Source organism: Anabrus simplex, chromosome 1 (genome assembly GCF_040414725.1).
Source record: "Anabrus simplex isolate iqAnaSimp1 chromosome 1, ASM4041472v1, whole genome shotgun sequence".
NCBI lineage: Eukaryota > Metazoa > Arthropoda > Insecta > Orthoptera > Tettigoniidae > Anabrus > Anabrus simplex.
Genome location: NC_090265.1, coordinates 1,142,422,637 through 1,142,440,132, shown reverse-complemented (window position 1 = coordinate 1,142,440,132; position 17,496 = coordinate 1,142,422,637). Strand labels below are relative to the sequence as shown.

General features: G+C 39.1%; 1 protein-coding gene across 7 annotated transcripts in view; it reads left to right on the top strand.

Annotated features, from left to right (window-relative positions):
- raw overlaps nt 1–17,496 on the top strand; it is a 248,647-nt gene that overhangs the window by 207,372 nt on the left and 23,779 nt on the right. For all 7 annotated transcript variants that reach the window (XM_067137398.2, XM_067137394.2, XM_067137392.2 and 4 more), the window contains 2 exons: nt 14,985–15,129; nt 15,221–15,365. In XM_067137398.2, the coding sequence (XP_066993499.1) occupies nt 14,985–15,129; nt 15,221–15,365 (290 nt within the window). The remainder of the gene's footprint in view (nt 1–14,984; nt 15,130–15,220; nt 15,366–17,496) is intronic.

Genomic DNA, 17,496 nt, shown 5'->3' with positions numbered 1-17,496 from the left:
AACTACAGTCTACGCTATAAATATCTTTTAAGATGCCTTAATATCACAGAGTCGAATGAAAACTAAATGTGAACGCCTACAATACAGAAAGCTCATAAAATTGATCAACAATAACATTACATTGACCGTTGTTTGTTGTGATGTGCTTTGTGTCCTCTGTTGCCACTCATCTCCGGTAGATAGGATTACTGCTGTGTACCATATATTTTTTTTAAAATTTGCTTTATGTTGCACCGAAACAGATCTTATGGTGACGATGGGATAGAGGGCTAGGAGTGTGAAGGAAGTGGCCTTGGCCTTAATTAAGGTACAGCCCCAGCATTTGCCTGGTGTGAAAAAGGGAAACAACGGAATGCCATCTTCTGGGCTTCTGACAGTGGGGTTCGAATCCGCTATCTCCCTAAACACACGCCAACTCGCCCGGTCGTACAGAGTGTAACAGCCTGCCTAAATATTGGCGGGAAGTAGCTGGGGTTTAAGATAACTTTCTTCTTTAGTATGCCATTCCTCTGGTTCGTAAATTTTCTGATACTACTGGTATGTAACACACTGTTTCATCATAGCATTTGAGCTATTCAGTCCCTACTCTGAGGCATTGATTGGAATGAGCAGTGTGCATATTTAACAGAATAAGATCAGAGGAGTGTTCACAGCTGTCTGCGGTCTGGTCATTCCAGCTCTGGAACTTTGGACTGTTAGATCTGCACTGTAGTACTGTTCGTTAAAAGTGAGAAAATGTGCGGTTTTGCATTTGATCGAGTGTTTTATATGACAACATTGCTTTTAATCGCTACATTCGTGCAGCTGTGAGCTCGCATCCGGGAGATAGTGGGTTCGAATCCCACTGTCTGTAGCCCTGAAGATGGTTTTCTGTGGTTTCCCATTTTCACACCAGGCCTTACCTTAAGGCCACGGCTGCTTCCTTCCTATTCCTAGGCCTTTCCTGTCCCATTGTCACCATAAGACCTATATGTCGGTGCGATGTAAAGCAAATTGCAAAAAATCGCTACATTCCTACTGACTTTTTTGTAATGACCTATGTTGACTTAAGTTAGGAAAACCACAAAGTCATTCTGAGAATCCCGTAGCGAAGCACGGGTACATTAGATAGTGTTTATGAAAAACTGAAATGCAAAATTTACATGAAACTTGAGTAAGATACAAGGTGTATCCAGAGGTAAAGACACAATATGCATTCACATAATGTTTGTTACAAAGCTTCTTTTACAAATGAATTTCCGGTAAATACCTTTCATCATAGATGCTGCCTTAAGCCAAACATTTTAGTCTCTGAACTAGTTTCTGTATCTATGAGTCATGGAAATCTACTGCCTGCATTTTTAAGTCTTCTTGTATCTAATCATAAATGAGAGAAATGAGTGAAAATTGCAGGCTGCAAGATCACAGTTTGCTACTCCTGTATTTGTCAGAGAACTCACAGCGTAACTTCTTTACATTTCGTCGATTCATAATCAACTTATAAATACCACATATTCCATTGTGAAACTGCGATAAAGTGCATTTCATATTTAGTAGAATTTTAGATTGGTACAACCACTTCCAATTGGTATTACTTGAACAAGACTCAGTGTAGCACTGCTGAATGTGAGGAGAAAATTGAAAGGATCAACGTCAAAGCCTGCGTAGCCACAGCAGGCAATAAAAATCACTGTTTAGTGTATATGTGCATTTATTTTCTGGATGTGCCTTGTGCTGTTGAATAGTAAAAGTTTAACTGAGATAAGAATTCATTCCGTGATTGCTTATTCGTTGTGCACATAGAATTAACAACCTGAATATTAGTTTTCACAAGATATCCAATGAAGATAAAAAAAGCCTTTATTTTTACTTCAAATGTAATTGCATGAGTGCATGAACATCAATATGTTAAGGAATCAAACCTTTGAACTGAAGTTCCCTTGTGTAGTAGAACTAAAATTATATTCTCCATTCATGGGGACCATCTTGTTGTCTTATGTACGTTACACAGAGTGATTCAGCCGCCCCTTCCAATGTAGTTTTATGCAAACCACAATATTGATTCCACCCTGAAAACATCTGCCCTGCCGGTATGCTCTGACAACACAACCAGACATCTTGGCATTTACCACCTCACCATGATAGGACGCCGTAATGTTATACTAGTATTAAACATTGGAAGATGTGTGTGTGCCTTCTAGATCAGATAAACCTGACACGCTGGCGAAACACTAAATTGATATTGTGACTGCAGTAAACCTAATACTTGCTATAAGCTTCCCAGTGTGCCATACGGAACCGCAGTGTAGTTGGTAAAGGCGTGGCAGAGTGGGCTTGCATGTCAGGTGAGAGCTTCGAGTCCGGGGCGAATATTACAAATTTTTGAAATCTTTGTTTAATACGTACCACACGCAATATAAGTTCAGTACCAGCTTTCGTGCAAATTGTGTGCGAATGAATGTGTTTGGCCCTAAGAAGGGCAGATTAGTTAGCAGGCCGGGCATATACAGACAGGAAATAATACGAACTAGACTGCCCTGACAATGTTTTATCGCAGCAAATGCTCGATGTGATGACCGTCTTGGTTTATACATAGATGTCCGATAGATCGTCTTGCGTGCTGAAGCATTCCAGGTGTAATTGCTCGGCAGGAGTCTGCGATGAGTTGCTGGTGCTGGTCGGGTCTTTCCGGCGCTTGAGTGTAGAACAACATTCTTCAAATGCCCCCAGTCCAATGGCGTTAAATCCGGTGATCTGGCGGGCCAAAAAACAGGGCCTCCTCATCCTATCCATTTCCCTGGCAATTCCTCGTTCAGATGGTTACGAACGGGCACAGTCGAATGTGGTGGAGCTCCATCCTGTTGCAACCACATCGTCAAATGGTCATGCAAGGACAGATCCTCCAGCAGCAGTGGGAGTTCGTGATGCCAAAAGTGCAGGTAGCATGGGCTCGTCCAATGGCCCTCAAAGAAAGAAGGTCCCATGAGGCGATCCCCCAAGATTCCACACCAAACGTTCACTCCCCATCGTACTTGATTGGCCGCCTGTCGCACCCAGTGAGGATTGTCTGGACTCCAATAGTGCATGTTGTGCTAATTGACGTTCCTGTTATTGTGGAAGCATGATTCGTCCGAGAACAAGATGTGCAATATGAATGCTGCATCATTGTCCAGTCTGCCTAATAGCCACTGACAGAACTCCATTTGAGCTTCGAAATCCAACCCGTGGAGCTCTTGGTGTAGCTCAAAATGGTATGGGTGAAATTTATGTTAATGCAGTATTTGTCAGACGGACGGCTGGCTGGTGTTCACCTGTCATGCAGTCACCCTTGTACTGATGTGTGAATTATTATGAGCTGCCTCCAGAATGGCCTCTTCTGTTTCACTTGATGTAACGGACCTAGCGCGGACTGGTGGCTGGTTGGAAATCCCGCCTGTTGTCCTTAGGCATCTTTCAACACGGTGGAATGTCGTAGCAACCGCGTGTCGCATGTCAGGATACCGTTCCTGGTACAGACATAGTGCCTCACATGTATTTTGTCTTGCTTCTGCATAAATGAAGAGCATATCAATGTATTCCTCTGTGGAAAACATGCCGAATGACTGCAGAGATGACAGCATGTTCAGGCCCTAACCAGCTGAGTATGCGCAGGGCACAAGATGATTAACAGCATCATTCTACTGTTTGAATGTGGCAAACATGGGCCTGTGTTTACGTATTCAAACATCATACCAATGTAAAAATACTTTAACAATGCAGGATTCGAACCTCCGCTGGCACATTCCATTGATTATTAGTCGAACGCCTAGCCACATCCGCTATGCTACACTTCTGGAAACGTGCTGGTAGTACGACAAGAGCAGAGTACATATGCCATCCGGTTTGGTGTTTAAGACGTTGCCTAGTTTTATGCATTGATTCCCCTCTTTGTTACACCCAGTCACGAGAGACAACACATTAATATAGTTACATGGTAAAAGGAAGGAGCTACATGATTTCAAGGTGTCATGTTTTGCAAGTGGAGGATATAACATTTCACTAGGGTCCAGAATCATGTGCAAAATGTGTTCACTGAACATCAGTACCATACAGTACACCTGCAGGGGAATAGCACCCCTATAGCCATGTGCACATTTGTTGGGTTGCAGCAAACAATATTGGAAGGGTCTGCTGAATCACACTCTATCCATAATCTACCCAGAAGAAGAATATAATTGTATGAAGGTTGATGAGCCTTATATAGTCTACTACTGCAATTCTGGTTATAAATCTTTTAGTACAGATTCTGAGTGCATTTGCAATGTCTTGCATCTTCCTGCTCAAATTTCTGGAAAGAGGTTGTTTTCTTCATAAATAGTGAAAACTGATAGTGTGGTATAGTAGCAAAATCTAGATGGTGTTATTTTCACATCATAAATTCTATTTCAAATTTAAGTTTTGCCTTTTTGCCTCTGTAATAGCCTACACAAGAATGGTAAAGAAGTTTTTTAATGTACAGTAGTATTCAGAGAAAACACTTCTTGAGCATCTGGTGGTATATTTTATAAATCAATGATATAACTATATAAATTACCTCCTATTGCTTAATTGGCTTTATAGGATTTTGGCCAATATAAAAACCCTTCCTCTCTTGCATACAGATATACCTGCCTAGGAACTATCCTACTTAAAAACATCTTTCTTAATATCACAAATATATGGTTGATTTTCACATAATTACTATATTCACAACAATAATGTATGTTCATTATTCATTTACATAAGAATCAATGTGCCACTCATGTCACTGGTTGAAGGAGAGGAGAGGTACCATTGGGACTGATCACATTGTTTTACCCCTTAAAGCAACAATTGCCACTACCATAGATGTCATAGCTTTTTGACTTGAACTATGTTAATTATCTAAAGAAAGTTTAATTTGTATATTTCCTCCATAGCCAGCCTCGTAGTTCAGGGTTAGCAAGCCTGCCTCTTGCCAAGAGGCCTGAGGTTTGATTCCTTTCCTGGTCAGGTATTTTTATCTGGGTCACAGGGTTGGTTAGAAGTCCACTCAGCATATATGAAAACAATTGAGGAGCTATCTGATTACAAGTAATGAACTTCATTCCAGTTCCGTATTGACTTAAAATATCTAAGATTAAATTCTAAAAAGTCCACCTGTTCAATACACGTTTGCCATTTAATAAATGGTCTGTTTATAAAGCTACATAGTTGTTTGAAAAGCTACATAGGACATCTTTCAACCTAGCCTAGATGTCATCAGCTAAAATAACATCAAGAAGAAAGACGTATAACAAAAACAGTGATACATGAAAAAAAAATTAGAGATAAAATACATCAACAAATGCAATGGAAGTCTATGTTTAAAAAGTACATAGCTTCAGTATTAAAATACACCCAACATATACAATGAAAATATGTGTTAAAAATGTACATAGATTCAAACTTGGACGAATTTGGTTGTGAGTGTGGGTCCCAACCATTTGAAAAATCTGTTACATTTCTTCACGGAGAATACAAGTATAGCCAGGATTTTATCTCTATATATATTTTTTTTTTCATGTATCACTGTTTTTTGTTATGTGTCTTTCTTCTTTGTTATTTTAGCAGATGACCTCGAGGCTAGGTCGAAACGTATCTTGTGTAGCTTTTTTAAACAGACCCTTTATTAAATGGCAAACATGTACAGTATTGAACAAGTAGACTTTATACCATTACATTCTTTCAGAATTTCATTGTAGATATTTGAGCTATCTGATGGCAAGATAGCAGCCCCCATCTAGTAAGCCAAGAATAATGGCCAAGAGGATTCTTTGCACAAATTACCTGTCATCTAATAACCTTTCAGGCTGAGCAGCAATTGCTTGGTAGGCCAAGGTTTATCAGGGCTGTAGTGCCATGTTGTTGAGTCTTCTTCATCTTCTTTCCTGAATACTCTGTCATCATTTTAAACAGTTTTGAGCTTTTTTTCACATTCAATTTTTTTTAAAATACCCTTTACTCATTTTCCTTAACATTAAGGGTTTTGGATAATTACCATGCCTGTTTCAGAGACAGATTTGTGATCTTCCTGGACTGATCTGCTCACCGGCCCAACTTCCTGCCGGAGTTGGATACTAGTTTGGCTTCCTTATTTTTCATTTTGTTAGCTAGTACAAACAGGTAGGAACAATGAGAGGAGGGCACTCACAGTTGGGAGATAAAGGCTGTTAGGAATGAACTATACAGATAGAGAAGGAGCCACCTTCGGTAGTGAGGTGAATCAAGGATAGATTACCTAGATAAATGACTTCAATATTGAAGGCAAGAGAAGTATAGGGAGAAAAGGTGATGGTTAAACTTTGAAGATTTAAGAAATGTAGAACTAAACCATTACAATGCTAGTTCCAAACAGAGGATTGTGGAGGCATCTAATTCATTTACAGAGGCTTCAAGCACAAAAGTTTATAATGAAGATGCATGTATATGTACTCTACATGTACTTGAATTTTGAAACTAAATTCATCCTATAATTCAATTAAGACTTGTTTTGGTTTGAATACAAAATTTTATTAAAATAACTGAAGTAGTTCCCTCATAATGATACAACTTGCTTGCTGATAGGCATGAGTAGCTTTCACACTACATTTTATCTTCAATAGACCTAAGATTTGAACATCTCAAAATGGCTACTTGTTTTACTAATGTGCGCTGTACTTGCGAATATTGTTCATTTCTAGAGTATGAACTACTGTAGATGTGCTTAGAATGTAGGAGTTTTTTTTTCTTCTTTAAACTGGCTGTACTTGATGTGGCAAAGTTAAGGTACTGAATCTTATTTTGAACAAGTCAATCTATAAATATGCATGGAGGGTTCTCTTAACAGATTTACCATCATGTTAGAGTAAGAGTCGGAAGACTCTGGCCCATGAACTGAGAATGTGTTTTAAATTTCCAAATTTTCTAAATATTTCAAGTGGAATATGTCATGAAACATGAAAATTATGTGAAAATACTTGAACATTTATGCAGTTGTATTGAGACATTCCCATACTTTTTGATAAATACTGTCTATAGGTGGTTACTTGCTCCAGAAGACTTTACTAAATTAAGTACACTAAATAAGTATGTAAAACATAAAAACCCTTAACCTGTTGCAAGAAAGACTGTGTGCTACTCCTACAGCTGTCCATTTGCATGCTGCTTCATGCCCCCTTTTGTGATGAAACACATTTATAATTGTGCAGTGTCGCTGTCAAACCACAAAAGAAGGGAAAAGTGGACTTCGAATGTCATGCTTTTAAGGCAGAGGAGAGTGATTAATGTTGTTCCTGAAATAAGATAACAAAGCATTTTTAATGTGTAATGACACCATAGCTCTCCTAAAATAGTACAATATAGATAGGCATTATGAGAATAAACATCCAACACAATATTCCCAACTCACAAGAAAGCAAAAGTCAGAAAAATTGGGAACTTTAAAACAGAGTACTAAGTCATTTTCATTACAACGTAGTTTATTAACTAATATTCTGTAAGTTTACAAGTAATTCATTTGTTAACCAAAGAAGGAAAACTATGAACTGATGGTGAGTTAATTAAATAAAGTGTGATTGCAGAATCCAAAGAAATGTGTCCAGAGAAAATGGATTTATTTAAATACTAAGTCTTTCTGCTAGAACCTTTGCCCAAAGATTTGAGAACATTGAAAGCAACGTAAATAACCAATTAACAAAAGCAAATGTGTTCAAGTGGTTTTCCATGGCTTTTCATGAGTAGTCAGATGAGTAGACAGTTACTGCTAAGATGTGTGGAGCAGAGAAAGGCATGGTTAGAAACATTTACAAGGCTTGCAGAAATGGGTATGTGTTCAAAGCCTATGGTTATTCATTTGTTATTTACCAGCAGATAATTTGTGGAAAATATCAGAATCTATCGTGTGTTTGAACTAGTTGTCAACAATGAACTTTCTTCGTTCTTGGGGCCTAAATCACTGTTAGTTCTGTGATTTTTGTTTTGTCAGAAGTGGAAAGTGAAGATCCTGACTTACCATACCATATACTAGTTTGATGACTGAGCTGTGGTAAAGCTTTAAGATTCTATTTTCAAAGATGAAATTCATAAAATCTGAACATAGATCAGTGTTAACAGATGAACATTTGAAATACATTTTGATGATGAGGAGTGCTAACTTTGATCCACAAAAGGACAATTTCATATACTGTATCTCGTGAAATTATTTCTTGTATATTTCAAACTCTTGTTCACACTCCAGTGTACAAGAACAGGAGTTAGAATTGACAGTTCATTAGATATTTCATTCATTCACTTAATAATGAGCCCTGTATATAAAATATTATAGAAGGATGGACGCAATCAATTAATAGAAACATAGTCGAGAAATGATAATGATAAGGTCTGGTGAGTCTCTAGCCTCTAGGTGGTGGTGGTGGTGGTAGTAGTAGTAGTAGTAGTAGTAGTAGTAAAGTTCAAAATAAATTCTGATAACCATGCTGTACTAGTTCCTAAAATCAAATCTGGTGGAAATTTACCATTAAACAAAAATCTAAAGGAATTATGTTGGTTGAAGTTCTGGTGTACTTTGAATTTTTCAGTCCTATTCCATTTATCTTAATTTTAATCACTCATTTTTATCTTTCATTTTTTCCTTGCTTTAACCTTTGTTGTTGATGAGGAATCAACATGCTACATGTTGTAAAACAACCAAAAATTAATAATTTACTTCAGTGAATGTGTGAATAAGGTTAAACTGATTTAGTCTGTGAATTTCATATAGTAATCTTCTAAAAGAAAGGGTTTACTGAGATTTACTGGAAAAATAATCAGTTCATGGTTGCCAACTATTGCTTAAAATTTGTGCATCCTATTAAGTGCACCAACTTTGAATTTTATATGACTGTCAACCTTATGGTAAAAAATCCACAGCCTGTTTCCAGACATTCGACCAAGTCAAGAATGGAATGAATGAAGCCCCCATGTAGCAGCAAGGGTAGGAATTATGATGGCTGCCGAAGCCTGTCGCACACCTCTAGGGCAATGATTAATGAATGGCAGATGAAATGAAATATTGGAGTGTGTTGCTGGAATGAAATGACAGGGAAAACTGGAGTACCCAGAGGAAAACCTGTCCCATCTCCGCTTTGTCCAGCACAAATTTCGCCTGGAGTGACCGGGATTTGAACCACGGACCTAGCGATGCGAGGCCGGCACGCTGCCGCCTGAGCCACAGTGGCTAACTTTATGGTTGTACATGAAAATTGGACCTCTGCACGCAACTTGAAATTTCAGATTTGTGTTCAATGGAAAAGAACTAGTGATAGTTTCTTGACAACCCCCTGTGGTTGGGGGACGCAGATGAAGAATACACCCACGGTATCCCCTGCCTGTCATAAGAGCAGACTAAAAGGGGCCCAAAGGGCTCTCAACTTGGGAGTATGGATTGGCGACCACGGGGCCCTTAGCGGAGTCTTGGCATTGCTTCCACTTACTTGTTCCAGGCTCCTCACTTTCGTCTATCCTGTCCGACCTCCCTTGGTCAACTCTTGTTCTTTTCCGACCCCGACTGTATTAGAGCATTCGAGGCCTAGGGAGTCTTTCATTTTCACGCCCTTTGTGGCCCTTGCCTTTCTTCATCGGTTACTTCATCTTTCAAAGTGACGGATCCCTTCTTTCTTCTTTTCTCTCTTTACCCCCTGTGGGTGGGGGATGCAGACGAATAATACACCCACAGTACCCCCTGCCTGTCGTGAGAGGCAACTAAAAGGGGCGACCAAAGGATGATTGAATTAGAACCATGAAACTACTTTTGATTCATACCATTACACGGGGAACACCATGGGCTGCCTGTACTTGCAAGTAGTATCACTATATTAGGTACGAAATAGGTTTGTGATTAGTAGCAGCAAAGAGGCTGGTCTGTGGGTTTCCAGTACCCGTGCGTCGTACCCATGTGAGCAACACCGCGGGTATGGGCGTTGCCTGCGAGTTGTACCACTATATGAGCGACACCGTGGATCTGCGTTGCCTGTGATTAGTACCCACTATGTGAGGAACACCACGGGAATACCGGTACCCATGACTAGTACACCTAGGTGAGAAACCTCATCAGTTTGCATTGGCAATGAGTGCCACCATTGTGTGAGAAACACCATATGTCTGAGTTACCTGTACGAAGTACAATACTTGTGAGTAGTACCATCTTGTGTGGAACACCATGAGTCTTTGCTACTTTGGATTAGTACCCCAGTATGACAAATACCAGGGTTCTACTTTACTCGCGACATGTACCATTCTGTGGGGCCTTAGACATGGATTTTGAACCCCTTTAGACATCAAGCATCCTCGATTCAGGATTATGCTTTATAAGTGGTCCCTTGGTCAGTAATACTATTCTTTATGATCTTTTTTTGCGTCGGATCCACTGTTTTTGTTTGTTTGTTTGTTTGTTTGGGTTTATGTCCATCCATTCATTCTTCATGACATTTTCTTATTTTGGTCAGTGGATGATTTTGAATTTTTTGTTGCCATTTCATTTTGTACCATTAGGGGCTAATGACCTCGATGTTAGGCCCCTTTAAACTACAAGCATCATCATCATCATCATCATCATCAGTTTCTTGACTATCATTCCATTGCATGGTATGTTAAGAAGAAAAATGCACCTCAAAAAAGTATATGAATGAATTTTATTTCTATAAAAATAATTTCTGGAGACCCCTGGTGACTGCAGTAATTGAAGAGTGAGAAAACTACTAATGTATGGTGTGTTAAATGTTGGTACTTAAACATGTTGTTACGTATCTAACCCATGAGATATACTGTATTGAGTAGTTCATCCAAAATGTTGTATATACAATAGAAACGAGTAGAAGTGCTTCATCTTAAAATCACCACCAGCAGTAACAACTATATAAAGAACAAATACATTATATAATTTGGATGTAAAGTTCTGTGTACTAAATAAACAGGATCAAAGGTAATGATGCGAAGAAAAATGAAATATCACTTTCTTGATAATTTGGAAGAGGGTAAACAAATTGAATGGTATTGTTTCACAGGAAATTTTGTGACAAACAACTCTAAATTTTTATGTGTCAGAAAAAATACCAAAATTCTTGTAGGTTAAGTAGGATGCATTGCTCTTTGTTTCGATTTGGATTGCCACTTAATTTCATAAATAAAGACTCTTACTTACCATGTAGTACACATTTATCTTTAGCTGACCTCAGTGGTGCAGTTAGTTAGGTGTTTTTTTTTACCTCAAGATGGTGGGTTCAATCGCAGGTGAATTTGGAGGCGTATAAGTGTGTTTAAGTGCAGCAATTCCATATCATTGGCTTGTGGGGCATTAAAGAAGTCCTTCAGAGCAAAATGTTGACAGCCCATCATATCTTAAAAATCTATAACATTCAAAGAGCCATTAAACAATACATTAATTATAATCAACAGAAGGCTGTTAATCAATCCTCCTTATTCCTTTTCAAAATCCAGAATATTTAGCAGTAGAGAAATTAACTAACTAAAAGTTTCTAGACAGGTATTATGTCCTTTCTCCAGATAATTCATCTATAGAGTTTCAGTGAGTTCCTTGGTGTGTTTGTAAGTACTGAAAATAGTCTCATCCTGTGTAGAGTTTAATTTTTAAAATCTCAAATTTACATATTTAATAACCTTAAATTTCAGACTTTTCAATATTGAGAATTATGAAGAACAATCTTAAAAACAATATTCTCAAAATAAACTTTCAATTTATTAGTGTTGGAAAGGAACAAGCAAGTACCAAAACAAGTCATATATAGTGTCTTCCATTTTCCTATTTATATCCAGCTTTCTTTTTGTCCTATACTTCCTGCTTCAAGACTGAAGATTTTGTCAAGATGGCCTCCTCTAGATGAGTCTCAATGCCTGCCCTCTTGATAAAGCTAGGAGCAGAAACAAGCTCGTCGGAGGCTGAGAAAAGATGGGATTGAGGTGGAGAGAGCCTATCTATTAAATGATGGCAGTGTATAAAGATAGAGAGATAGTCCTTGTCCATGTTTGTCCATGTCTGTTCTTTCTGTTGTTCCCTCTTTCCACTCTTTTTTTTCTTCTTCTTCTAGTGTTATCTCGCTGGTGCAGGGTCTGCTGTTTTCATCTTGGCTCACCGTTTTTCACAATCTTGAGCATCATGTGGCCTCAAGTTGAAATTCTTCATATCAGCATTTACTGTGTCATTCCAGCGCTTCTTTGGATGTCCACGTGGACATTGTCCATTAATTTCAAAGGAGTGGGTGAAATTGGTAACTGTTCCAGGTACGGCACACAGGACGTGACCATACCATTGGAGACTCTTTTCCCATGACTTCTCACTAATGAGTGCAATGCCCATTTGCTGGAAAGCAGTGTTGTTTTTAACATGCTGCAAGAATGCGATGCCCATTGACCAATGGAGCATATGCATTTCCATGTTGTATAATTGGTGTTCCATAGCTTTGTCAGCTGGTCAACATTCAACACCGTATAAAGCAACAGGACGTACTAACATATGGTATATTTTGGACTACAGATGTAGTGGCATCCTTCTGTCACAGAGTACGCCTCTGACTTCCTCCATCTCATTCATGTTACCTTTATCCTACTTCAGACTTCATCACCTCTCCCACCATCAGTCTGTAGGTGAGATCCTAGGGACTTGAAGCTTACAGTCTTAGTTAAGATCTTTCCATCAGCTTGGATGGAGCTGTTGCTTGGGATGGTTTCCAGGTATTGAGTCTTCTCTTTGTTTAAGACCGTATTGCGAGAAATTGCTGTTCCAATCTTCAGCTTGATGCTGCAATCCTCTTCTGGAGGTATCAGGAGTGCAACATCATTCTGCATATTATAACAGAGTCCAACAGACACTCCTTTGCAGGTCATGTGTGATAGTGACCATGATGAGGACAAAGAGCAATGGTGACAGTGCAGATCTATGGTGTACACAGATTTCCACTGGGAAGCTCTCTGAGATGTCAACAGCGCAACGAACATGACTTGTGTTCGCATACAGCATCTTGATCCAATTGATACATTTATGGTACACCAGTCATGAAGTGCGTACCAGATCACGTGGTTTGGAACACAATCGAAAGCCTTTTCAAGATCAAGGAAGGCAATGTGCAGTGGCATCAGTTGTTCCAGTAGTTGTTCAGTTGTCGATTTTAATTGACATACGGCGGTCTGAATAGCAATGAATCTCAGCAATTCTATCTTGAAAGCTTGCACCAACGATGGCAGCAATATCATTCCTATTGGATGTTTCATAGTAGATTAGTTTATAGCCATCTCCAATGCCACGAGATTTCGGACTTTTCTGGTCTTTCAGCGTCTCTGAGAGTTTGCGGCTGCATCCAGTGAGAGTCCCAATGTTGGGTGTGACAATGCATAAATGTTTTCTGCATTCTGCTAGCTTCTTAACTGGTTCCGCCCTTGAACCAGTAGCCCTTGTCCGTTTGTCGTGGAGGTCAGACGAGGCAGACACGTGTCGGTTTTGGTGGATGCCGTAGCATTATTTAGCAAAACTGACGTAGACAAGATCCATGGATAGCGACGGTGTTACCAACGGCTTGTCGCTACAGCCTGGCATCAAGCATTTTAGAACTACTGCCAACAAGCATTTAGGCCACTCCTAATATGGAGAAAAGATGCCTTTTGTAGCTGCTCTGAACATGGAGAACAGATGCTAAATCTCATATATGACCATAATTAAGGACAAATATCTTTTACTCTGACTAATCCAGAGTACTAGGCTGCCACTTCCACCAGCTGCACTGTTCCGAATACCAGCTTCTCCACCATAGCTACCGTTATAGACTTCGCTCGTAACCCTGAACTGGGGCCGTCCGTATGCGCGACTCCTGGAGAGAGGGTGCCCCAGTATTGTTAAGCCACCAGGAGTAGGGCTACCTGTTAGTCCGCGGTTTAATTTCTGAGGTATCTTCACCAACCCGCATTCCTGTAGGCCGCCTATCCACCACCTGGGAACGTGAACATGCCCTCTAGAGGGTTGACAGGCTCCCCTAAGAGCCCTCCTTCCCACACTCTCTTACCAGTCATTATGATTCACATATTACGTAGTGGTGTTCGGTTCATATCAAGATGATGTTGAGTACAGAACAAAAATAGCCAGGTTGGAACCAATGGGATCCAAACCCACGACCTTTCAATTTTGTATCTGATGCTTTTACCTGTTGAGCTAGGATAACCTAGGTCACATCTATTCTGTTGGAAAGAATCTAAGCTACAGGTCTAGCACAACTGCAGAGTGCCCGCAAGTTGCTTATTGTGAGCTATTTAAATGAATAAATTAAATTTTCAGAATCGCATTGTACTAAAAATTTACTTTCATTGTATTAGATCACATTCAGTACATAGAGTACCTATCAAAAAGATGGTACGTACAGAACCTAGTAGGTTGAAAGTTTAGAGTTCAGTGTGGTAGTTTCACAAGTTATGATACCAGTCATGTGGTGTAGAAATGTATATGTATATTTATGTCCTGTGGCTGTGAACAAATTGTTCACTCTTCCTCCAAATGAAGATTCATGTAGAGAAATTCATATACCTACATGGTGCCTCATTAGGTAGTCATATATTAGTGGTTTGGACTCAGGAAGAGATACTTAGAGCACCAGCTCTCTGAGCCCAAGTTGGCTGGTTCAATCCCTGTTTAGTTTGGTGGTATTTGAAGGTACTCAAATATGCCAGCCTTGTGTTGATGGACTTAAAAAATTCCCTTGATGTCTCCAAAAATTACTAAGAAATCGCCATTAAAGAGTTATATTTCATGACATAGAATACAGTAGCTCCTTTCCCTGAATGCAAAATATTGACTTACCTGATATTTGTTCACTTGTGTTTTACATGTTATGAGAGGCCATCTGAGAAATATTGTGATTGTTAAAGATGTGTCCAAGACCCTCACACATATATACATATGGCATTTTTTTAATATGTAGCAGAAACTTGACAATTTTATGCTGATGTTTCAGAGTGGGCACTCTCTCCACGACCTCTCCGATCCTTGCCTCTTGGTGCACCTCCCAACTGCCAGAGTAATTGTGTAAGAGATGTCTACCTCGGTGGCTCGTGTCGAAATACTACGTGGAGAGAGGACATCGCCATTCCCATCCTCAAGTGAGTTACTCATGTTTTGAAAAGAAGAAAGCCTTAAGCAATCAAGTTTGTAGGGTGGCTTTCCGAGAACACTGCTGATCATTAATTTCAGGAAGAATGGTTTGACTTACTTCAACCCGCAACTGTGCCAGTGGAGTAAGAGACTGATCCCAATCGAGGCAGCTGCAATGGACAACAGTTACGTGTTGCTGTTCGTTATCACTAACACTACCCGTTCACTTGCATCTATGGCGATGGTGAGTATCTTCATTATTGAATTAGGTAGACCTTCTCATTTGATCATTTAATAATAATGGTGAAATAATAATAATAATAATAATAATAATAATAATGCTGAAGAGGATTCAGAAAAATTGTGATTCAGGGCGAGCTTCAAGTGGTCATTAATCAGGTTTTTCCTTTCTGTACAAATGATAGTTCCATCTATTGCAAAAGTGAGGAAAATGTTTCTGTTATATCCAGTATTGATGTTTTTATTATGAAATGATTACCTGTTGTACCTGCCATTGGCGGAATTATCATTTAGCATGTCCAGGATTATATTTCTGTGGACCCTTCATGTTGTTGTTGTTGTTGCTGAGATTCTGAGGCATGTAGATGGACAGCATCTTCCTGGCAGCTGTTGGTTGTGGTGTAGTCATTTCCTAGTTCTCTCCCTCTAACCCCATGGAGCTTCATCTTTTTTACATTTGATCTCTTCCTTACATCAGGTTGATATTTAAAGGGTAAAGAAAGATGTACAAGGCTTTAAGATTTTCCCAGTATGATCTTCGCAGCAACTCTCCATAGAGTTAGTTACAGCGCTTGGACTTCAATTTTCAGATGACCCCCAATGACAGTTCCCTTATTTTTCACTGCATTGGGAAAAAGGTTTGTAAGTAATACTCCAAATCAATTGTCATGAACAGTTTTTCTGTAATATCAACTGTAAAAGAGATGCATCAAGTTACATGTTTTAGGCCTCCTCTGTAGTCCTGCCCTTAACTGCTGAATTTTCTTGTACAAATTTTAGCTAAGATCTCACTCACCTTTATCTTAAACTTAAATACCAAGTTTCACAAAAATGCCTATATTTGTTTTATCCATCATGCTATCACTAATGGACAAAAATTAAACTAAACCTGACATAAGCAATTATTTTTGTGTTAAGTTTAAAAACCAACTATCAGGTTAATATTCTAAAATTAGACAGATGATTTCATTTATGTATATATTTGGTGTTGTATGGAAGTATGGTGTGTATGGTAGGGGTGTAGAAGGAAATAGAATAGAAACTTCTGAAGTCGGATGAGAAGGGAATGAAATCAAAATTTGATTGAAAGAATGGGTCTATAGAAATAAGATGCTGAACTATGCCTGTGTATTGCTCATGCACTCTAATTTGCTTTCATACATGGAACCTGAGTAGAAGCCGGGCTTGGATTTCTTGAGAGAGAGAGAGAGAGATATATATATATATAATGTCATTATGCTAGAAATACTTCTTTGCCTCATCAGGTAATCATGAATGACGTTACAGTTCCTTATACTACTCCTAGATTGGACCACCGACTATAGTTAGAGTACAAACTCTTGTTTTGAAGTGTAGTGAAAATGAAAATCCACAGCCTTTTTCCAGTCATTCGGCTGGGTCAGGAATGGAATGAATGAAGCCCCCATCTAGCGGCGAGGATAGGAATTGTGGCAGCTGCTGAAGCCTGTCGCACTCCTCTGGGGCAATGATAAATGAATGACAGATGAAATGAAATGATATTGGAGAGTATTGCTGGAATGAAATATGACAGGGGAAACCGGAGTACCCAGAGAAAGAAGTGCTTTGTCCAGCACAAATCTCACATGGAGTGACTGGGATTTGAACCACGGAACATAGCGGTGAGAGGCAGGCATGCTGCTGCAGCCATGGAGGCGTTTGAAGCGTAGTAAGCATGCTTTCTGCACAGTTTGCTTTCCCTGCTCATTCCTATAATGGCATCACAGTGTCATGATTCTCAGAGTGATAGTACACTGAAGCCTTGGTAACTGTATCTGGAACAATTTGTAATCAGCTTCAGCTAATGGAACTGAGAAGTACCATATTGTTCCCAAATATAAGATGACCCTGAATATTTGGAACATATTTACAAGAAAAATGAATGAAATTACAACATATTCGAGCTCTAATATAACTGATATAACTTAATAAGCCCTGAGGTAAATCTATGAGAAAGCTTTATATGAATATAAAATATGAGCTTCCCTTGGTTTTATTATGCAGCATTGATAGGTGACTAAATGTATCAGCATAATCTGCCCATAGGCATTGCATTACAGTAGTACAACATAAATACAATCCTGAATACAACATTTGTTTACACCATCCCAGGCTTG